This window comes from Mandrillus leucophaeus, unplaced genomic scaffold, assembly GCF_000951045.1.
Source record: "Mandrillus leucophaeus isolate KB7577 unplaced genomic scaffold, Mleu.le_1.0 Scaffold593, whole genome shotgun sequence".
Classification (NCBI taxonomy): Eukaryota; Metazoa; Chordata; class Mammalia; order Primates; family Cercopithecidae; genus Mandrillus; species Mandrillus leucophaeus.
In genome coordinates this window covers 1,180,980-1,203,879 of record NW_012106397.1, presented here as the reverse complement: position 1 = coordinate 1,203,879, position 22,900 = coordinate 1,180,980, and the positions used below count along the sequence as shown (strand labels likewise).

General features: G+C 43.7%; 1 protein-coding gene across 1 annotated transcript in view; it reads left to right on the top strand.

Annotated features, from left to right (window-relative positions):
- The window catches only part of FAM120A (family with sequence similarity 120A), a gene marked incomplete at its 5' end in the record, with an annotated part of 114,203 nt that extends 93,611 nt beyond the window's left edge, over positions 1 to 20,592 (top strand). The window contains 7 exons of the mRNA XM_011999456.1: positions 5,181 to 5,295; positions 10,927 to 11,136; positions 12,339 to 12,522; positions 13,093 to 13,230; positions 15,633 to 15,774; positions 16,738 to 16,834; positions 18,705 to 20,592. Of these exons, the coding sequence (XP_011854846.1) occupies positions 5,181 to 5,295; positions 10,927 to 11,136; positions 12,339 to 12,522; positions 13,093 to 13,230; positions 15,633 to 15,774; positions 16,738 to 16,834; positions 18,705 to 19,016 (1,198 nt within the window). The remainder of the gene's footprint in view (positions 1 to 5,180; positions 5,296 to 10,926; positions 11,137 to 12,338; positions 12,523 to 13,092; positions 13,231 to 15,632; positions 15,775 to 16,737; positions 16,835 to 18,704) is intronic.
- Positions 20,593 to 22,900: the final 2,308 nt, after the last annotated feature.

The window sequence follows — 22,900 nt, the reverse complement described above, 5'->3', positions numbered from 1 at the left end:
ATCCTGCTACATTCTTAGCTTCTGACTCTGGCAGTGAGAGGCTTGGCTGGGAAGCCCCATGGCCCCTTATGTGGTCAGGATCCCTGTGTGGCGCAGTCCCCATTGCCCCTGCTTCTTTTAGGGCCCGTCTCACCCTCTGGGCTGGCACTGCTTTTGTAGGCACGACTGACCATCCCTCCCACTGGGTCCCAACTACCTGACTTTAGGAAGGGAGGGACAGAGCTTATTCATGTTTTTATTTCCTGGTGGTTCTTAAATTGATAACAAATGTTAAGGCCAACAACTTACTTAGGAAGACTCAATTAAATGGAGATTGACTTAGATCACAGTGTGTCAGCTGAACGTGATTTCCATTGAAGACTGACTGATGGGAAAGACTCCTTTTTTTTAATTTTGTTTTTGAGATGGAGTTTTTTGCTCTTGTCGCCCAGGCTGGAGTGCAATGGCGTGATCACGGCTCACTGCAACCTCCACCTCCTGGGTTCACGTGATTCTTCTGCCTCAGCCTCCCAAGTAGCTGGGATTACAGGCATACACCACCATGCTCGGCTAATTTTTTGTATTTTTAGTAGAGATGGAGTTTCACCATGTTGGTCAGGCTGGTCTTGAACTCCTGACCTCAGGTGATCCACCCACCTCGGCCTCCCAAAGTCCTGGAATTACAGACATGAGCCATTGTGCCCAGCTGATTCCTTCTTTATTTTTGTTTTTAGAGGCTTCTGGTTTCCTCTGATGGCACATTCAATTAAGGACATCAATAACAATATTATATTCATAGAAAGTTTAAGACTTTGGATTCTGTGAGATCAAATTAGCAATAATGAATTTGATTTTTTTTTGTATTTTTCTCTTCCAAGTTTAGTGTGATACATGGCCTTTAATCTAGCAGAGCACCTGACTGGCCACCATATACTTGACCTGAGGTACATACTGGGACCTTGAGTGAGGACACACTCTGGGGCCCCGCGGCTGTGGCAGAGGATGAGCTGCTATTGCACTATAGGAGGCTAGGGTCACATCGTTTCAGCTTCGTGTTTAAGTTCATGCTCAGACTCTTGATGCCGTCCCATCTGCTGTATTTACTCTGCTGCTCCTGTGGCTGGTGCCTCGTGGCCTGCTGTGTGTGAGCACTGAGATGCACGGACAGGGAAGAGGCCATGCATGCAGCTGGTCCTCATGGCATTGCCTCCCAGCCCACTCTTCTGTTTGCTCCTCTCGATGCCTGGGGCCTGGCAACGGAGTGCTGGCCCTTTCACAGCAGTGATCCTGGAAACACCTGAGCCATCTCCTCAGCGTTGTTGAGATGGCCGTCAGCAAGACAGAAATGAATGGGTACGACCATGCTCCAGTAACCTTCTCTTTACAAACACAGGTAGCCAGCTCATGGCTATAATTTTTTTATTCCTTTGTAGACTATTGTCAATTTCTTCTGGACACATGTTTCTTCATGATTAGAGTCAGGTGATGCATTTGGGATGGAACCCCAAAGAAGGGGTATGGTGGTCTTCTCATTGCTCCCTAAGGCAGTTTAGTGTTTGCTTTTACTAGTGATGTTAACATCGATCACTTGGTTAAGGTAGAGTTTGGGCATACATATATTTTACATGTTATACTAGGGCAGCAATTGGGATGGGCAGCGGAAGAACATCAGTCAAATCTCTAGAATCCCTGATAGCAGAGACGGGGGATGGAGTCTGAGCAGAGGTGGCTGCTGTGTGAGGGTGCAGGCTGAGGGCACAGAGCAGAGCAGGTCTTTGTTGAGGTTGCAGCATGGATAAAATAGACAAGGCTCTTGTCCAAAAGCAGCAGCGTATGTTCTTGTAGGAGCAATATGGCAGACACAAAGATGCAGACTGGGTTAGGTTTTAGAAAAACTTGACTTAAATCAGTAAATACAGTAACAGGGATGGAGGGCATAAGGCTCCAGAGCGACGTTGGCGCCGTCAGTGTGTGCTCTAGAGGTGCGACCTGGGTGGTTGGAGGTCAGCCTGGGTGATGCAGCAGGCGGCCTGTGCTGGCTGAGGCCTGCTTCTGTCCTTTTGGAGCTCTGGGTTCACCCCAGCTTCCATGCTTGTAAAGGGCAGCGAGAGGAGATAGGGTCAAGGTCATTCAGCCTTAGGAGAGCTCCAGAACAATTTATGCTGCCCCCACCCTTCTGCGGTAAGGAAACGAAGGCTGCGGGAGGTTGCACAACTCCCTGAGGCCCTATAGCTGGCTATATTAGCCCGTTAAATAACTTTCATAATCTGCTTGATTGCACGGAAAAGAACATGGAGAGAAAAAATTTCCAGAAATATCATAGGTAGATTTAGTAGTGTAAAAGGGATCTGAAAACATTCTAAACGCACAGGTAGGAATAGCACAAATAGAGAAGCTGACCAAGAGTTAAGTTCTCAGCCGCTCTTACCTTGACTCTTAACCAGGATCTCTGTGTTTTGGTATTTTATATATGTATATGTATGTATGTATCTAGTAATTCATACTCTGTATCCAGCAAGGTGTTCAGAGGACCTACGATGAAAAGGGTCTAAACACTAACTCTGTTATAGAACACCAGATGGAGGAAATAGCAGATAGTCTGAGCAACAAAATTGTTTGCTGTCCTGGCGAAGTTGAGTTCTGAGAGTCTTAGCTGCCAGGAAAACCAGGAAAGGTCTTGAGAGAACCAATGTGTCTGCAAGACAGTCCTTTTCTGATTAAAAAAAAAAAAAAATTTCTTTTTTTTTGAGACGGAGTCTCTGTTGCCCAGGCTGGAGTGCAGTGGCGCCATCCCGGCTCACTGCTAGCTCCGCCTCCCGGGTTCACGCCATTCCCTGCCTCAGCCTCCTAAGTAGCTGGGACTACAGGCGCTCGCCACCTCGCCTGGCTGGTTTTTTTGTTTTTATATTTTTAGTAGAGACGGGGTTTCACCACGTTGGCCAGGATGATCTGGATCTCCTGACCTCGTGATCCGCCCGCCTCGTGATCCACTCGCCTCGGCCTCCCAAAGTGCTGGGATTACGAAATTGTAAAAGGAACCAATAGCTAGGGGCTGAGGTAGGGAAGACTGGGGAGTTGTTGTGTAAGGGGAACAGTTTCAGTTTGGGAAGATGAAAGGAGTTCTGTGGATAGATGATGGTCATGGTCGCACAGCGATGTGAATGTGCTTAATGCCACTGAACTGTACACTTAAAAATGGCTTAAATGGTAAATTTTATGTGTATTTTACCTCAATTTAAAACATAAAAAGAAATGAAAATAAAAGGAACATAAAACATAGATATATATTTAAGGCAAAAAACATTGCATATAATCTTTTTGAGACAAAAATGGGAGGAGGGGACCTTCTTCATATTTGCTGTTTCTTGCATCCAGCCCTGATTAAAACTCAGTAAGACCAGGCCGGGTGCAGTGGCTCACGCCTGTAATCCTAGCACTTTGGGAGGCCGAGGCGGGTCGATCACCCGAGGTCAGGAGTTTGAGACCAGCCTGGCCAACATAGTGAAACCCTGTCTCTACTAAAAATACAAAAATTAGCCAGGTAGGGTGGCGTGTGCCTATAGTCCCAGCTACTTGGGAGGCTGAGGCAGGAGAATCACTTGAACCCAGAAGGCGAGGTTGCAGTGAGCTGAGATCATGCCACTGCACTCCAGCCTGGACCACAGAGCAAGACTCCATCTCAAACAAAACAAAACAAAACAATAAAAAAAACCTCAGTAAGACCATTGTATTTAAGATTTGTGGCAGTCAATCAATTGCAAAGGATGTGATTTTTGTCATTGCAAATATTGATGGTTTAATTAAATGAAACTTTCACATCACTCTTTTATGTATCTCATCAAATATAAATACTATAGAAATGTAACATTCACTGTTTGTTCACCTTGAAATTGCATTTACATCCTACTTTTGCCACATTAATTTGACCATGATGTATATAAGCTCTCTGTGCCTCAGTTTCCCCTTCTCTAAATTGGGATAATTATTATTCCTGTCTCAGAATTTCTGTAACAGTAGATGAGTTAAAGTGTGTGAGGTGCTTAGACCAATGCCTTGGCACCTAGTGAGCACATAAACTTCCCGCTTTGGGCTTCAACTGAAAATGTATCTCAATGAGCTGTCTAGAACCTCCTCTACTTAGTTTGTGTTCTCATGGATGAATATTAATTAATACAAGAATGACTTAGTGCTCAGCACCAACTCTAACCCTGGGTTTTGTTAACTCAGATTTTAAGCACTGAGCAGACTTCGCAGATGGGAATGGAAAGAGCTTTGTTAAGCATGTCATGGTTCTCTGAACTCCTTTTGAATTATTTGCCAGAGATCACGTAGTAATCTATCATCAGAAGTTATTTTTAGTGATCAGCTGGCAACCTGATTAGGTCATCCTTCAAGTTTATTGAATGCAAAGAACTGGGAACCATTAGACTTCAGAAAGGTTTATGACTAAGTCATTATAGTTAGCCCTTCACTTTTTCACACCCAGACACACTCCTTGGGGTTGTGCCTCGTGCAGTGCTCCAGGGTATTTGTGATTCAGGCAGTGCTGTTACTGAGAAGGGAAGGAGACTCCCATGTGGACCTGTTCCAGTTGAAGATTTGGAGATTGATTGTCCTTTAACAGCCACTTCAGGGTGCACACATTTTGCTGTGGTTCTAGTGATGGTCCTACGCATTGCTTTTCTTGAGTCTGACTCCCACTCACCTTGTGTCACCGACCCCATCTTCGGTTGTTTACCTGCTCCACGGACCTGCAGCTGCAGAGCGGCCAGGCAATGGTCTTTGCTTTTCATCTCGGGATTTGTCTTTCTTATTTATACCTAGAGTCTGCCTCCTGGGAACCTGGCTTGAACAAAAAAATGAATGAATCCTGAAAATTGGTACTTAGAATGTGCTTTCAGGGTTTAAATGCTTCACAAGAGTGAGGTTGTATCAAAAAATCCCTGACCAGCTAGTTTTCAGTCTCCACAATTTAGTGTGCTGTTTTTAATTACTCTAAAGTAAAACATTCTGATCATCCTGTTTTCATTTGTAATGGCATCATCAAATGAAAGTAGAAAAGTAGAAAAACTGAATAAGAAATCACATGAGTCTTCTTAGCTCACATCATCCGGAATTTACCTAGAACCTCCCACTGGGCTTGTCCATGTGACGGGCGACCACTCAGTAATCACCAGCCTTTCGTTTCTGCCTCTCACCAGGTACATGGTGCAGTGGCCGGGAGCACGCATCCTGCGGCGTCAGGAGCTGGATGCCTTCCTGGCTCAGGCGCTGTCCCCCAAACTCTACGAGCCTGATCAGCTCCAGGAGCTCAAGGTAATTTGTCAGCCTCATTGCATTGTCTTGGACAGTCTCGCTTTGGATTTTGGTGTAATACAGCTAACTTTCAACAGGCAGAATTGCTAATTCTTTAATTGCTTTAGTCCACTAAACTAATAATACTAATATGATAAGAACTTGATCAATCGCCTTCATGGCAAAAGGAATATTCCTTTCTAGTTATGGGTTTGCTATCCCCAGTTTGGAAATGATTAGTCCCACTTTGTCAGAGAATGGTTTCCCCTTGTTTACCATTGGATGTTTATTCTTATTTATCACATCATGAAATAAACTTGCCTTTTATATTTTAGGGGGGATTCCAAACCCTGAGAGGGCTTGATCTTAAGAATTTTCTAACATCTAGCAAGGATTCTTTTTCTTATTTCATTTCACTGTTCCTAATTACAACTTTAGTTTTCTCTAAAAAATATTCTTTGCCCCTCTACTATTATAAAATCCCTTATAAAAACCACTTGAAGAACGATGTTACATCATCATTTCTATCCCCTTTTAAGCCAGCATTTAACATCATATTCCTTTTAATTTTGCCTTCTAGTAATTCCTTTTGTTCTTTGTTTTGACAATATTGATTTTTCTCCAAGTTGTCACCTAATTTTTCAGTGTGAATATCTTTTTCAATATACTTTCATTAGTTACCTGGTTCACATGGTTGTAATTGCTTTCTAATTTCCATATTAAATTTTAGAAAGTTCAAGACTTTTCAAAGCTAGTTAAATTAGTAGATCAGCCTTTTCTTTTCAATGTATAGGGTTTCGTTTTTTTCTTTGCCATCAGTTCTTTTGTTTTGTTTTATTTTGTTTTGTTTTATAGAGTTTGATTTGTAATCAGTTAATCTCTTTCCACAAAATTGCCTTCACCTTTAGATCTTTTTGGCATTCTTTATGAAGGCATTCTTTCCATGGAGGGGAATTTTAGGCTCACTTAATAGATTTTCAGTATTCAATAGTTGTTGCTTAATAAATTTCTAGTTTATCCTAAATTATCATGTTAAACTGAGTAATTTGATGTTAAGTGGCCCTCCTCAATTGTGTGGAGCTCACCTGAGACTTCTTATGACTTAGAAATAAGCTAAGTAAAAAAACCAAAACTTAGGAGAATTCACTTCAAATTGTATTCTTTACTTTGTAGATCAAGCTTTTCTGTTTGTTAGACAGAAATTATTATTTTTAATGTTTTTGAATTTACGTTTCTGTTTTCAATGTTTGGTCAGGTGTCCCCGTCAGGCAGTGTGGCTGGTGCTAAGTCAGGTCCTTTCCCGTGTCCTCACCTGGTTTGTCTCATCACCACCGTCTTCGTCACAGACTGTGCTTCAGGGGGTTGGAGATACTTTTGCTAGAGTGTGGTGCCATCCCTCTACCTCTACTCCTGTTTCTCTTATATAGATTATTACATCAGTATTGACATCCCAGTTCTGAAAATCAGACCGCCAGGTATCAGGTATGCCCACTAAGCCTTATTCACCATCAAGTTACTTTTACTCAAAGTTCATCTTATATCCCATATCCTTTTCATTTTTGGATCAACACATAGGATATAACTTTTGAAAAACAATCACACTCGAAGCTTTCATTTTGGTTCTTTTGAGATCTTAGTGCTTTCATGGTTTTCTCCTGGTTCTTCATCTAAAGCCAGACATTTGTAGAGATGTGCTCAGAAAGACATATGTATGTATAGTAAACTTCAGTCTGACTCATCGATCCTCTGGGTCTTGCTTGTCTGGAGGTCGACAGTTCCCTTTAATAAGAGCAGCCTAAGTGCTTCATTTTCATGATTAGTATAAATTCTGAAAGAGCTATAAGGAAAAATAGCATTTGTTGGGGGGAAAGGCAGTTATTTGCTTTTTTGTTTTTTAAGATTGAAGATCCTCTCAGCTATCATCAGATTGAGAATTGATAGGAATGATCATTATTTAAATGCTACAAAAATTCCTATGCAGAGCTGAGGGTTCCAAAATTCAGTGATAGAAAATTAAATTCTAAAATTGCCTTTTCGTTTGACCATTAAAATTTTTTACAATATCAAAAGCAGCAACAGTGCTTTGTTGTAATACACCATTTCATGGTTTGTGATATAGTCAACTCTTGAATGTTAACTGGTGTGTCTGGGCCTGCTACCCAGTTTGTGGATTGCCCAGACCCTGTTTCTTTTCTCCCATTTATCACCCACTCTGTGGTTGGCCATCAGAGGAGGAAAAGAGGAAGGAAAAACCCAGTGCTGACAGTTAGGACTCTTGTTAGCTTTTTCTGATGGGAGGTTTGGTGGGAAAAGACATTGAAACCATTAGTTACAATGAATTTTTAAGAATTTCATCTCATCCATGCTTTCTTCGTCCGCCATGTCCATGAATAATTGAGAGTGTTCCATGTGGCTCCTTGAATACCTGTGACAGTGATTGATGACCCTCATTTTTCCTGTTATATTTTTTAAGCCCTTCTCCTAGGTTACCAGCATGAATGTAATTAAGGTAAAATTAGCACTGACCCTGTGTTTTGAGGAGGGTGGGTAAAGGATGAGAAGGAACTTTGTACCATTATAATATTTGTCCAGTATCTTTCTCCCTTGCCTTGACATCCCTATAATTGCCTTAAATTCTTTTAACAGTTTCACATGCCAAGTGCAGAATATAAAAGATGGAAAATGAAGAGCTTTAAAGACAGTATTAGGGGCGTGCAACATGTCTGTGATACGTGTAAGAATTATTTTGCATATAGGTAAATATGACAAATTGAAGTAAGAGTCTGTTGCCCAGTAATCAGATGTTGGACGAAGTAACTTTACTGGAATTTGGTTCTTGAGCTAATTGGTCAGAGAGATTAACTTCCATATTTGTATTTCCTATAAAGTCAGAATTTTTTGTCTGTATTTCTCTAGTTGAGGAACTTTGGATGATGTTGAATATTTTATCTCAGTTGATAGAATGAGGTTAGAATGTGAGTATTGCAGCCATTTTTATAATCAAGCATTCAGATTTGGGTTCTCCCAATTACCAGCTCTGTGACCTTGAACCCTCTGGGACCCGTCTGTACAAGGGAGTACTCTTTAGAGGGCCTGTGTTCTTTGTTGTTTAGAGATGGCAATGAGATAATGAAAAAGCAGCGCTTAATACATATTTCTTAAGTTCCCCATAAATATTAAATATTATTATTTATATAACTAACATTTAGGAAAAGAAAAACACCACATAATGTAAGTTTTAAAAATTGTCAAAGGAAGCAAATTTACACCGCAATGAAGATTTTATTCAGATTGTTTATGCAAGCTCTTATTCTAAGAACTTTTCTCTGTTAGATTAATGCTAATTGAACTGTTAATTATCTTGAAACTATAAATATCTTTTAAAAAATTCTTAAAAGTATAATCCTTTAATGTTAAGGCCATTTAATACACACACACACACACACTCTCACACACACACACTGTAGCCTTGCTATATTCTTCCTGTCAGCAAATGTGGAGATTAATAGTTTTAACTAGGGTGCTTCTGTGCCGTATACATCTGCTGCTGTTTCTTAAGTTTGGCATGCAGATAGCCGTTTGGCGGATGAGTGGTTTTGAGTTACATTGGATGTGATCATCACCAGCCCGTTCCTAAGAAACACCTGCAGGGGCTGGGCGCTGGGGCTCATGCCTGTAATCCCAGTACTTTGGGAGGCCGAGGCAGGCAGATCACATGAGGCGACGAGTTTGAGACCAGCCTGGCCAACATGGTGAAAACCCAACTCTACTAATAAAGTACAAAAATTAGCCAGGCATGGTGGTGCACATCTTTAATCCCAGCTACTAGGGAGTCTGAGGCAGGAGACTCGCTTGAACCCGGGAGGCAGAGGTTGCAGTGAGCCAGGATTGCGCCATTGCACTCCAGCGTGGATGACAGAGTGAGAGTGTTTCAAAACAAACAAACAAACAAACAAAAAACCGTTAGGGTGGTGCTGCATGTGCTTTCACAGAGGGTGTTGGTGGCATTTTATGTTTTGACATTTGGACATTTGGATAGCCAGGCAAAAACTTTATAGCAACATTTTCGCTCCCTAATCCTTGACCTGGCTTCTCTGTTCTCTGGCGTAGGGCAGAGAGGGGGCGCAGAGGCCCCTGGGCTAGAAGCAGCGGAGTCCCACCTGACTGGAAGGGATTTGTGGTCATCATTTCTGCAGTGCAAGGGGCCAGGAGATGGTTGTCCTATTATTCATGGGCCACACCTCTGCTTGGCTGCTTTCTGGCAGGGTCGGCTCCCTCTTTCTGCCTTGAGAATTCTCCCTTTCTGCAGCTCAGAGGTGGGGGTGGCTGGGGTCTAAATGAATCAAGTACATTTTCTCCATTTTGTTCTAGGATGACCTCTGTTCCTCCACTTTGCACGTAAATATAAAAATGCATCTAATTCTATCACCCCAGCCCTACCTGCCCCCAAGGGAACGTTTTTTAGTTCATTTCCCAACAACTACATGGGAAAAGGAGGAGCTGGTGATGTACAATAGGATCCAGAGGTGTAAACACCTTTTATAAATTGGTGAACAGACTTCTCCAGGTTTGGAAGGTTAACTGCATTGTGAAAATTTAAAAAAAGGTTGGGAAACAGTGTTAGCTGATAATAGGGAATGTTAACACAAACAACAAGAACAGCAGGTGATCATAAGTTTATTAGCATTTGGCACCAGAATGACCTTTTTCTCTTTAATGAAAAGGCCCTTTAACCTGCCACATATAGGCATTGCTTAGATTGATCTCCTATAAACATTGCATTCTTGAAAAGCCACCAAAGTCAGAAGACAAAAGCCAGAGCAAAGCTAAAATTTTATCCTGGATAATCCACAAACTAGGTCTTTCACACACAGATGATCAAGAGTTGACTGTACTCATGTTAGTGTTTCTTACTCTGCTTATCAGACACTAGAAGCGTGGGCTCTATGTACAGAAGGTAGGCACCCAGCTCTCAACACTGAGGGAAGTAGAAGTCTGTGCAAATTCTAGTAGCATATATGGTTCAAGAACCATATTTTTGTTGTCTTCTTTCATTTATAAGCTATCCATTTCTCCAAAAGACATTTCGGCAGTCTTACTGATAAGTTGCAGTTAAAAACATTGACATATAAAATAATGTAAACATAAAGTACAAATTTATTTTAGAATGTAATTATACCAAATATTTTTAAATGTAACTATTTGAAAATGCAGAATCTTAATAGAGTGTTCAGTGTTGACACTCTTTCTGTTAATAGTTACCTGTGTGCAGATCTGAAATGTGAAGTGTTACTTCACAAAGAGATTGTGGAGCTCTGGACTCTAAGGAGACCACAGATCATTGCTCATTTTGTCACATGTCAGCCTTAAGTGCAGTGTTACCCTACACTGCAGAATGCTTTATAAACTCAACCTGAAATACTTGAGTATGTTTATAAAATATTCTCTTAAATTCAAATGTGTTAAATTACATAAGTATTTCTGTTCAAATGAGGCCAGTATTAGGTCAATATAAGGTAATGATAGGACTACTTAGTGGTGCTGTTTTGTTGAGGGATATTCTGTTAACTTTGGAGAGTTTTAGTAAGACTTTGGAAGAATTTAATACTGTAGTACTCTTATTCCATAGAAATTACTCTTTTCAATTTAAAGATTGAGAACCTAGATCCCCGAGGAATTCAGCTATCAGCTCTCTTCATGAGTGGAGTAGACATGGCCTTGTTTGCAAATGATGCATGTGGACAGCCAATCCCCTGGGAACACTGTTGTCCTTGGATGTATTTTGATGGGAAGCTCTTCCAGTCCAAACTCCTCAAAGCCAGCCGGGAAAAGACCCCCCTCGTCGACCTCTGTGATGGTCAGGTATGCTGGGGCCGGGTGGCTGCCTTTAACTGCAGCGAAATAAAGCTCATTGGCCAAATCTGTCATCTTTTGTACCGTATTTATCATCCTGTGTTTCAAGATTCTGTTTTAGGTTGGGCCTGGTGCTGAGTGTCACTAAATGTCACTTCAGTACCCAGGATGAGCCAGGCTCCTGATATAACATGGTTTCTCCTTATTTGTGGTAGTAATGTTCTAAAATTCACCTCGAATGCCAAATGAGTCAATACTGAACCATTGCTCCTAGGGGAAATACAAGGCGCTGGGTTCCTTCAAGGCTCTGGACACATATTTTTGTCAACCAATCGATATAATCTTATTGCATGTGCATTTTGGTTTAAAGACACCTTATATAGTATGGATTGTTGACTCGTTATTATTGAACTCTCAGCCAGTAGCTTCTGTAACATGTGTGTTCTCTGTAAGGCACATTACAGCCTCCTTGTGCATTTGGGAACACCAGACAGCACTTCAGCATTATTGGTTTATTTGTTTGTTTATTTTGAGACGGAGTTTCGCTCTTGTTGCCCAGGCTGGAGTGCCGTGGTGCAGTCTCGATTCACTGCAACCTCCCCCTCCCAGGTTCAAGTGATTCTCCTGCTTCAGCCTCCCAAGTAGCTGGAGTTACAGGTGCCTGCCACCATGCTCAGCTAATTTTGGTATTTTTGGTAGAGACAGTGTTTTGCTGTGTTGGTCAGGCTGGTCTTGAACTCCTGACCTCAAGCAATCCACCCCCGTTGGCCTCCCAAAGTGCTGGGATTACAGGCGTGAGCCACCGCACCCAGCCGGGGAACATTTTAAACAGTGAAATCACCAACAAAAAAGGACAAAAATGTGAAACACGTGGCACCTAATAAACTGTGAAAAGGATTCTTGTTTTCAGTATGAGCTGAAACAAGAAGGCAAGCGTTCTCTTGTTTGACCTCAGCTGGGGTCAGCGCATCAGGCAACAAAACTTTTTGCTGTGTTCTGCACAAGTCTGCAGATGACCAGAAAACTGCCGTGAGTATTGATTTTTGTGGTTACAAAGAAACATTAGCAAGTAGGTGAATGTGCAGATGTAGAATTCATGAATAAAGGGAACCAACTGTACAGTTGATAGATCTTATTTCTTTAGTGCTCATTTAAATTCAATTAAAACCCCCTGTGGATGGCATTTTCACATGCTGGTCCTTGACTTCCAGGCTGATCAGGCTGCCAAGGTAGAGAAGATGCGCCAGAGTGTCCTCGAGGGGCTCAGCTTCTCCCGGCAGAGCCACACGCTCCCTTTCCCGCCGCCTCCTGCCCTGCCCTTCTACCCCGCCTCTGCGTACCCCCGGCACTTTGGGCCTGTCCCACCCACTCAGGGCAGGGGCAGAGGCTTTGCAGGTGAGTTGACTGGGACGTGTTCCTGTGGGTAACAGATGCCATTTTCCTGTAAAGAACGTGCAGCCCTTATAGGCAAGCCCATCTGCTGTGTTGACCTCGTCACTGTTGGTCTTGGGGGTCCCACAGCAGCAGTTCTTCAAGTCCGTGAGGAGCAAGTTTGATCCTGGAGATAGGGGAGAGGGACCTGCTGCTGCGAATGCAAAAGCTGCATCGTAAAATCTGTCCGTCAAGCTGAAAACTCTGCTCACATTTTAAGATATATTTTTTTCTCATGTGTAAGGGAAAATAAGCCCGCCCAGGGCAGAGAGAGCCATTTTCCAGGACTCATCTCCCAGGGCGCATCCTGAGCCCCATGCCAGTGCCCTGTTGAACGACCTGCTGCAGGGAGGGTGGCCTTACAATGCTGGTCCCCAGGGACTATGGGCACAGGACAGCGAGGTGACAAGAGGGGCCGGGAGACCCCTCCATGGCAGCTGGAGGAGGCAGGGGCCACTCTGCCCGAATATCCAGCAGGGCCCTGAGTCCTGTCCCTTACACTTCTCCCCTCTCTCTCTACCCCGGGTCCCACAGGCGTCTGTGGCTTTGGAGGCCCCTATGGGGAAACGGTAGCAACAGGCCCTTACCGTGCCTTCCGTGTGGCGGCAGCATCGGGACACTGCGGAGCCTTCTCAGGCAGTGACAGCAGCAGGACTAGCAAGTCCCAGGGCGGTAATTATACCCACCCCTTCCCAGAGCTTCTGCCTGCCAGCACTTCCTTCGCTCCATCGTCTGGCGCCTTCCTTCCTCTACTGTCCTCATGAGCCCTTCCTCCAGCAGAACGGCCTTTCTTCTGGGTCCCCGCTCTGGCCCTCACTGACCGCTCCTCCTGAGACTCTCTGCTCTCAGGGCTCGGCAGCGGCCCTGCTGTGGCCAGTCTCTCCTTTCAGGGTAGACCACTGAGTGTCCACCTAGAACAGAACCTTTCTGTGCACCTGGGTAACCTGACCATCGCCTCGTGTTCATAGGATGAGCTGCTGACTAATAGTGGCGTTTCTTTCCCAAGCAGCCATCTTTTGGTAAAGATTATCATGCTTGTATAGAACATTCTAATGGTCACAGAATTCCTGACATAAAAAGTCTGTCGCAGTTTGTTTCGCAGAAACATTTGTAAACAAAGATCTGATGTTGGGAATATAAACAAGGCAGTTTACTGTAGATTCCCAGTGCTTCTCTTTGCATTTGTATTCGACTTGCAAAGGAGAAAAGGGTCTTAACATTTAGCACAGGAAGCAGTGTCCTGTGACGGGGCTGTAATCGGAAGCCAGTCACCTGTGTCTTTGACCTCATCCCGCATTTTGGGACTGCAGATCTAAATCTGCCCATCAAGTCACATAACAGGACTGACTGTTCAGATGTGATTTTGGAGTCACATTGAGGATGGGCAAGCCTTTCTCTCTTGATTAACAATGTTTTTCCAACTCAATTACATGGGATAGTTAGGGAGGCCAGCAAGGGAACTGTGCGGGAAGGTGACTCTTGCAGATTTGGCCGTGGGTCACCCCCTCTGTCTGCAGGTCGCCTCTCCTTTCCCTGGTGCAGCTGCATGCTTCTCTGCCTCCTCTGTCTGCAAACCGGCCTCCTGCAGGGTGCTACTCTGCTCTGTGACTGCTCCTTACGCAGCTCGCAGCCATGTTTCCTCTCTGCTTCTTGATTTGCTTCAGCTCCTTCTAGTGCCTTGAAACTGAGGCTGGCCCGTAGTTAGGATCAAAGATGGAGGGAGAGGGGAGATTGCACTATGGATAGTGTAGGGCAAGAAGTGAATTTTTAGACTGGAATGATAAAAGGAACCTGCTTCCTAATTTTCTTAAAATTGTGTCTGGAACTCAGATTTGCACTGCCTAGTATAGTAGCTGCTGGCCACTGCTCTGTTGAGCACTTCAGCTCTGGCTAGAATGTGTAAAATATATATCAGATTTTAAAACTTAAAATGGGAAGCAGACTAAAATAGCTCATCATTTTTTTTATCTTGGGCCAGGCACAGCGGCTCATGCCTGTAATCCCAGCACTTTGGGAGGCCAAGGAGAGAGAATTGCTTGAGGCAGGAGTTCAATACCAGCTTGGGCAATATAGTGAGACCCCTGCCTCTACAGAAAATTTTAAAAATTAGCCAGGTGTGGTGGTGCACACCTGTAGTCCCAGCTACTCAGGAGGCTGAGGTGGGAGGATCGCTTGAGCTGGGAGGTCAAGGCTGCAGTGAGCCATGATTGCGCCACTGCACTCCAGCCTGGGTGACAGAGTGAGACCCTGTTTCAAAAAAAAAAAAAATCTTGACTACGTGTTGAAATAGTGTTATTTTTGATACACTGAGTTAAATAAATACATTATTAAAACTTCTTTTCTCTGTTTCTTTGTACATTTTTCATGTGGCTACAAGAAAATATAAGGCTTGTTGTAGGTTTCTGTTGGACACTGCTGAATTGCCACAGCTAACACCAAGATGATAGCTTATTATTATCCATTTCCACTGTCAGAAAACAAGATGCTTGGGGGTCTGGTTTTATTTGCTTATTTTTTTGTTTTTAATCAGAAGTTTTGCTGCCAATTAGCAATTAGAGAATTTTCTTAGGTCAGAAAGCTTACGATTTGCAGTAATCAAAAGAAGTTAGTAAATTACTATTTGTGACTTTGCTTATGGAAATTCTAATTTAAAAATACAATAAGAAATACAGGCTATGTTTATTGATTCTATGATGTTCGGTTAAGGTAGTAAACCTGGAAGTATTTGCCTAAAGAGAAAAACATTCTGAGTTTGCAGATTTCCATCTTGGTAGTATAGAAGGCATGCCAAACGCACCTGATGACAACACTTTATTGAATCTGTTTCTATCTAAAAAGGCTTGCACATTTGCAGTTGTAACCTAATTCAGTTGTCATGGGTTCTTCACAATAGTTTTAAGTCAAACAGTGTGCACATAGATACACTACATAATAAAAAATTGTACAAAACAGGAGAAAGTAGCTTCATAGTAAATATAAACCAAAACTGAAAAGAAGTTTCTTGCTTTTATCTTTTTGCTATTCTTAATTCTGTGATTGTAAAGATTTTGTCTTTTCGTATATTTCTTGTGCAGGAGTCCAACCTATACCTTCTCAGGGAGGCAAACTAGAAATAGCTGGCACTGTGGTTGGCCACTGGGCCGGGAGCAGGCGGGGCCGTGGGGGCCGGGGGCCCTTCCCCCTGCAGGTGGTTTCTGTCGGAGGACCAGCTAGAGGGTAAGTTCTGGGCCACGAAAATGTCTTTTGTATAAATAACGAAAACAACTTCTAACTTGCTTTTTTGACTTGGAAGTTTAGTAGGAACATTTTTATATCGTTAGATACATTCTTTAATATCGTTTGTATTTATTTAATTATTTAGTTTTTATTTATTTATTTAAGATGGGGTCTCACTGTCACCCAGGCTAGACTGCAGTGGCGTAATCACAGTTCAGTGTAGCCTTGACTTTCTGGGCTCCAGCGATCCTCCCACTTCAGCCTCCCGAGTAGCTGGGACCACAGTCATGTGCCACCATGTCTGGCTAATTTTTGTATTTTTGGTAAAGACAGTTTTGCCCTGTTGCCCAGGTTGGTCTTGAACTCATGAGCTCAACCAGTCCACCCGCCTCAGCCTCGCAAAGTGCTGAGATTACAGGTGTGAGCCACTGCACACGGCCTTTAACATCATTTATAATGTTTGCATAGGATCCCATTTATAGTATTATGTAATTATTTAATTAACCATTATTAAATAATTAACCATGCAATTTTCAATTAACCAGGTGCCTTAGCAATTTTTTTGAAGTAGCATTTTTAAAGTATTAGTTTTCAAATCAAATACATTGGATATGGGGGATGTAGCTCTGGGGTAGAGCATTTGACTGCAAATGTATTGGATATGAACCAAAAAAATAAGATTGATTTTTTGGAATAAATCTTCCCTATAATCATGCTTAATCTATATACACCTAGTGTTCCATTATTGGAACGTGAAGCATGTGGGAGTTATTTATGTCCTACTGCTCAAAGTCATACCAAAGTCTGATTGCAAAAATTCAAAAAATGGCAACTTCCGGCATCAATGGGTTAATTCAGTGCTTCATAAAGTGTAAGACTGGATGGCTTCAAAGTCATTTGATGCTATCTTAAATGTCTGTAACAGATTTAAGTGTTTACTGTTGTCCTTTTTAATTCATTTAGGCGTCCAAGAGGAGTTATTTCCACCCCAGTGATTAGAACATTTGGAAGAGGTGGAAGGTACTATGGCAGAGGTTACAAAAACCAGGCAGCAATTCAGGTAAGAAGACAACATGATGTTTGTGCCAGTTCAGGGCCCTCAGGGATGTCTCCTGTCTGAGCTTGCACTTCTAGTGCCTGTGCTCAGACAGAAGGGGGGTGAGGGTAATGCTTTAGCTGTCAAGCATCTAACACAGTAACTGGCACACAGCTGCTCACCAAATGTCCATTTCCTAGAGCCCAGATCATTTTGCTGTTGAGTGCCTCTTCAGGTGGTCTCTCCCCTTTGCCATGACCCTGTGTCTCTGGTGGCTTCCCGCCTGGTGTGACACGATGGGCTGGGCTCACCTTAGGCATTGCCTGGCCCTGACGGAGCTGGAACAGCCACTTTCAGTTTCTTTTTTTTTTTTTTTTGAGATGGAGTCTTGCTCTGTTGCCCAGGCTGGAGTGCAGTGGCACAGTCGTTGTTCACTGCAACCTCTACGTCCTGGGTTCAAGTGATTCTCATGCCTCAGCTTCCTGAGTAGCTGGGACTATAGGTGCGTGCCACCACGCCTGGCTAATTTTTGTATTTTTAGTAGAGTTGGAGTGTCACCATGTTGGCCAGGTTGGTCTCGAACTCCTGACCTCAGGTGATCTGCCTGCCTTGGCCTCCCAAAGTGCTGGGATTACAGGCGTGAGCCACCGTGCCCAGCAGTCCTGCTATATTTTTATGTTTTGTATTACTTGTCTCAAGGTTCAAAGAAAATGATTGCATTGATTCATGGAGAAGGTGTGTTAGTATTTCTGAAATTTTAGGGTTGGAAGCTAAAATAGAGGCTGTTGTAGGAGAGTATGTGGGGACCCTTGGTTTATGGAGGTCATTCCTTAGGCAAGGGTCACATCTCCATCTGGTTGAGTGAATGGATTTTGTCATCAACAAGGCAAATGCCCTGGTTTTCAGAATAGGAGGCCTAGAAGATGCTGGAAGTTACCACCATCTTTATTGGGAAGGGGATGCGATGACGAGAGCTGGAAGATTTCTGTTCTTGTCTGTAAAATGACCGTTTGAAGGTGAAAACCATCCATATTTTCTTCAGCACCGAGTCAGTCTATGACAGTGGCTCTCAGCCCTGGTGATTGGCCCCCAAGGGACATTTGGAGACGCTGATTGTCACGACTTGGTGTGGGGCACTGGCTTTTAATGAGTGAAGCCTAGGGATGCTGCTAAACACCCTACGGTGTATGGGACAGGCCCATCACGGAGAGGGAACAGAGCCACCGTATCACATGCCAAGGTTGAGCCTGGTCTAATGATAGAAGCAATTCAAGATCTGTCTTCACGGCCTTCACAGAGAGCCATGTCTTTCAGAATATGGGCTGGATTAGTCTCAAGGACCATTTTTTTTTTCAGAGAATTATTTTTAAATCTATTCAGAGGAGTGGGGAAGACCCATTCAGAAGAGCTATTTCACAAACACGTGGTAATTATCAGTGCAGATTTCTTGTTGAGGTTCCCTAGCAATGAGTATAGTTCCCCAGTAGAAATGGGGTATGTGCACTACTGCATGTCACAGGCAGATGTGGGAGACCCTGTTTGTTTTGTGGCGGTGGGAACAGTCGCAGTTTTAGAGAAGACTTATTGAGGGGCGTTTGTTACTTTAAACAATTTGGTGCCATTCAAAGGATTAGACAGATCTCCTGAAGGGGGAATCTCCCTCATTTTCAGGATATTAACTACAGAGAGTTGAGAGAAGGGGCCGTGGAGGGAACTGACAGAGACAGGTAGAGCGTCTGCCGCCCAAAAGTCAAAGCAAAGACAGGGTGAGAGGGACCCAGCTGGGCAGTGTCTGCTGTTGAATCTTCAGAGTGTCATTAGGCCAACATTTGCATCCTCTCTCTACTGCTTATCAGAAACCACCTTCTCATTTGTTGTCCTTCATTTTAAACAGGGCAGACCTCCTTACGCTGCTTCAGCAGAAGAAGTGGCCAAAGAACTTAAGTCAAAATCTGGGGAATCGAAGTCCTCTGCTATGTCTTCAGACGGGTCCCTGGCTGAAAACGGAGTGATGGCCGAGGAGAAGCCGGCTCCCCAGATGAACGGGAGCACGGGTGACGCCAGGGCCCCCAGCCACTCTGAAAGTGCCTTGAATAATGACTCTAAAACGTGCAATACAAATCCTCATTTAAATGCACTAAGTACAGACAGCGCTTGCCGCAGAGAAGCTGCTCTGGAGGCAGCTGTCTTAAATAAAGAAGAGTAAACTTATTTTTTATAGAGGGTGAAGGATGCTGGAAGGGTAAGGATTTAGGAATATCTGGAGAGAAAGAGAGCCTGCAGTTATGTACATTTTGTCCTTTCCGTAAGAGAAAAATGAGGACTTTGGAAATTCAGATCCCTCTTTGATATCAGAGATTTAAACAACACATTTTTAGTTTTAACCAGTTGTAGTCAAAATGCTACAATAAAACAAAAAAGAGAAAGAAAATGAAGAGCATTTGACTCCCGCACTTAAAATGAAGTACACATAAAGTTTAAACTGGTTATGACAAAAGCCTATAGTTGTGTTTCTTGAACTATAAAGAAAACAAATTTTGGCAGTCTTTAAGTATATATAGCTTAAAATATAATTTTTAGCATTTGGCACCATATGTATGCCATTATATTTGATTTTGCATTACTGTTTCACAATGAAGCTTTCTTTAAGGCTTTGATTTTTATGATTATGAAAGAAATAAGGCACAACCACAGTTTTTCTTTCTTAAATTTCATCACTGTTGATGTGGTTCTTTTGTGTTAAAAAAAAAAAGTGCAACTATCAGAACTAAAAAATTATAGAGTAATATTGCCGTTCTGCTGATTTTAAATATACAATACATCATACATACTTTACAAGCAAGTTAAATGGAGATAAAGTTGAAATCTTAGAAGATGCAAATGACCTTTCAAAATCAACACAATGTGTTCTGAAACTTTCGTGACTAATACCATGCATCTGTGATCAATGAACTATGTGGTTTTGAATCGGATGTAGACCATTAGTACTACTACTTGAGCTAAACTTCTGCATGGTTCATAATTTTTAAAGTGTGTAGTTAATATGCATGTTATCGTCCTTTCTTCCATTCTTACCAGTATGTGCCCATTTGCAAAACAAAAATGCTAATAATCAGTAATAGTCCTATAAAAGATGTTAACTCTGTTTAGTCATTGACTGATCTTGCTCTAACCTTAAAATTTTGTGATTATTGACCTCTGTTGCATTTATTCTAAAGCCCCCCCAAAATTATCTAGCCGTTTCGAATATCAACATTACCCTGGTGTATTCACTGCTGTATGCATTATTGTTCTTTGTTGCTGTTTTATGCCTTCATATTAGCAAATATGAAATTCTGTGAAAAAAAAACCCTTTGATCTTAAAAAACAAAAAAAAACCACCCCCCCCTTCTGTAGCAGGAAACAAATTGCTTGTTCTTGAGAACTTTCCCATCAAGAATTTAGTAGAAGCAGGTATACTTCTATCATTTTGATGTTTTTGTTAATGTTTCCAAACAATGTACTTTGAAATCAGAATCACTTCTTATCGTTTTCATATACTTCTGATGCTCTTCATCACATTAGTGATCAGAAATGAGGTGTAATTCCCCAACCCCTGCCCGCAAGAGCTAAGTAGGATCTTACTGTAAGTTGAAGGGAGTTTTGCCCTAACTCATGGATTGTGCAAGAATGAACTGCTGTTGGGTTTGACTGACTGTCGATGGATTGTGGTGTGGTGTATCTGAAGGCTATTGAATGCAACTTACAATGCTTAATAAAAATCTTTATTCTTTTAGTATAAAGTATGGCGTGGCTTTTAAATTCACTTGTAAAAGCTAATTTTACCGAGGTTTAATTCAAATCGAAACAACTACTGAAAAGATCAGAAAACCAAAGTTTAAAAATATTTTACCTTTTCAAAGTAATTCCAGGTTTCCGGCTTAGAGGAACATTAATATATGATTAATTTGTTTGATAGCTAAATTTCAAGCAACCAAGGGGATTAAAAAAAAAATTCTGATGAAGCGGACTTACAGAAAAGGTTTTTTTAAGCCCCGAGGAAGCAATAAATTTGACTCCACCACGTTTTAAAAGCTGGATGTTAGAAATATAGTCCGTTTTTCATGCTATCCTTTTGATTGACGGCTCTTCTCTGCAGCCTGATATGAGGTCCCCGTACCCAGGTCCGCCGAACGCCTGGGGAAAGCGTCCCGTGCTGCCCCCTAGCGGCGGATGGTGGGCTAACGGCGCCGGAGGCGGCCAGGAGAGCCGCGGCGATCCCGCTCAAGGGAGGGGTTGGCGCTCGCCCGGGGGCGCGTTTCCTTCCTGTGGAAGGGCGGGGCGGGGCCTTGCGTGGCGCTTCCTGGTCCGCCACCGCGCAGGCCCCGGTGCGCGCGCAGCCCGCGGGGCGGGGCCGTGTGGGTGAGGCCTACTCCCTGCTCTTTCCTCCCGGCGGCCGAGCCTGCGCCGTGAAGCCCGTTCTGTGTGCGAGGCCGGCGCCGGGCCCAGCAGAGACCCGTGTGTCCCGAGAGGGACCGAGCAGACCCCGGGAGCTCGAGTGCCAGCAAAGCCCGAGCCGAGCCAGTTTCTCCAACTAACACCCTGAGAGCTCTCCTGGTCCTGGCTGTTCAGACCTCAGACGAATTCACCCCTGCTTTTTATGGGGCGGGCTTTCAGAGTTTGAAGGAAGTGAAGCCAGTATCACTCACTCCAGGGCCTCTTCCTACCCCCACTCGCCCGTCCCTGACGGTGGCCCGCTGTTTCGGGCCTGCGGCTGAGTCCCTCTGCGCCAGCCTTCCGGTGGCGGGCCCCCCAGCCCGTCTCTGTGCTGTGGGAAGATGGGGGCGCCCGGACGTCTCGGTCTTTCAAAAACACGATTCCACTGAGGACCCTGCCTGTGACGGGAACAAGTCTCACCCACTCTGGATCGCACATGCCTGGCAGAGGGACAGCGTTGTGGAGGAACACCTTCCAGGCCCACCAGCTTCCACCACCCATTGCTAGGCAGTGCCTCTCCCACCGTGACAACCATGCACTTTTCTTCCCTCTCCCAAGGGGCAGGTCCACCCCACTTGAGAATAGCAAACTGACGGGGACAGCCCTCTGGCTTTAAGAGGGGAGAGGGACAGGCTTCTGAACAGCACAGTCTCAGCAGCAGGAGCGCGCGCATGTCAAGGGTCCCGCTCAGCTCCCTGACAAGCAGGTGCTCCTTCCTTCCGGTGGCTCTGGTCTCTTAGCTGCAATTGCTGTAGGTGAGAGAGCAGCACAGCTTGCTCCAGGTCACTCGCAGCAGGGACTGGGCTGCAATCCAACCCTTAGCTCCAGGTTGGGTCTGTCCACCCGCTCCTAAAGCCCCAGTAGGTGCAGGCTTGGGCATTAAGGAAAGAGGAAGGGAGAGGGTGCTGGGGCTCCAGCGATCCTGTGGCTGGAACAAGGAGCCCAAGGACACCCCTCCTTGCTGGAGCCATCCTGGCCACTCCTCCCACACCACCAGAATTGCAGAGGAAGGCCTAAGGGCCAGTGACTCTGGGTGGCGCTGGTGCGGGCTGGACTGAACGGTGATGCTGATGTTTCACCTTCCTGGCAGCATGATATCCTGGAGCAAGTCGTATGCCCTCCCGCCTGGCCATTTATTCTTTTCCTTTTCAAAAATAGGTTTTACTTTTTTTTTTTCTTCTTTCAAAAGCAGTATGTGTTTATTGTGGTAAGTTTAAAAAATACTGGCTAGATACACAAAAAGGAAAAGAAGTCCCCGGTGATTCCTCCATCCTGAGACACCTGTTTTTAACATTTAGTCTCTCTCCTATGCAATATATAGATTCTTTTTTCTTATACCAAAAATAATCATGTTAATATTTTGTAACATTTTCCCCACTTAGCATCATTTGATGATTGCCTTTCCCTACCATACCATATCCTGTCACAGTCCCACAGACTCCACGGTGGGGCTGCACCGTAACATATTCAGTCTTTCCCCACCAGCATGGTTGGACATTTCCTTGTTCTGCAAGCACTTGGGGAGAGTCCATGTCAGGTCCAGCCCTAGGCCCCATGGGATAGAAGATGTCAAGGCCCCTGCCTTTCTGGCATTTACATTTGAGTAGGGGGACA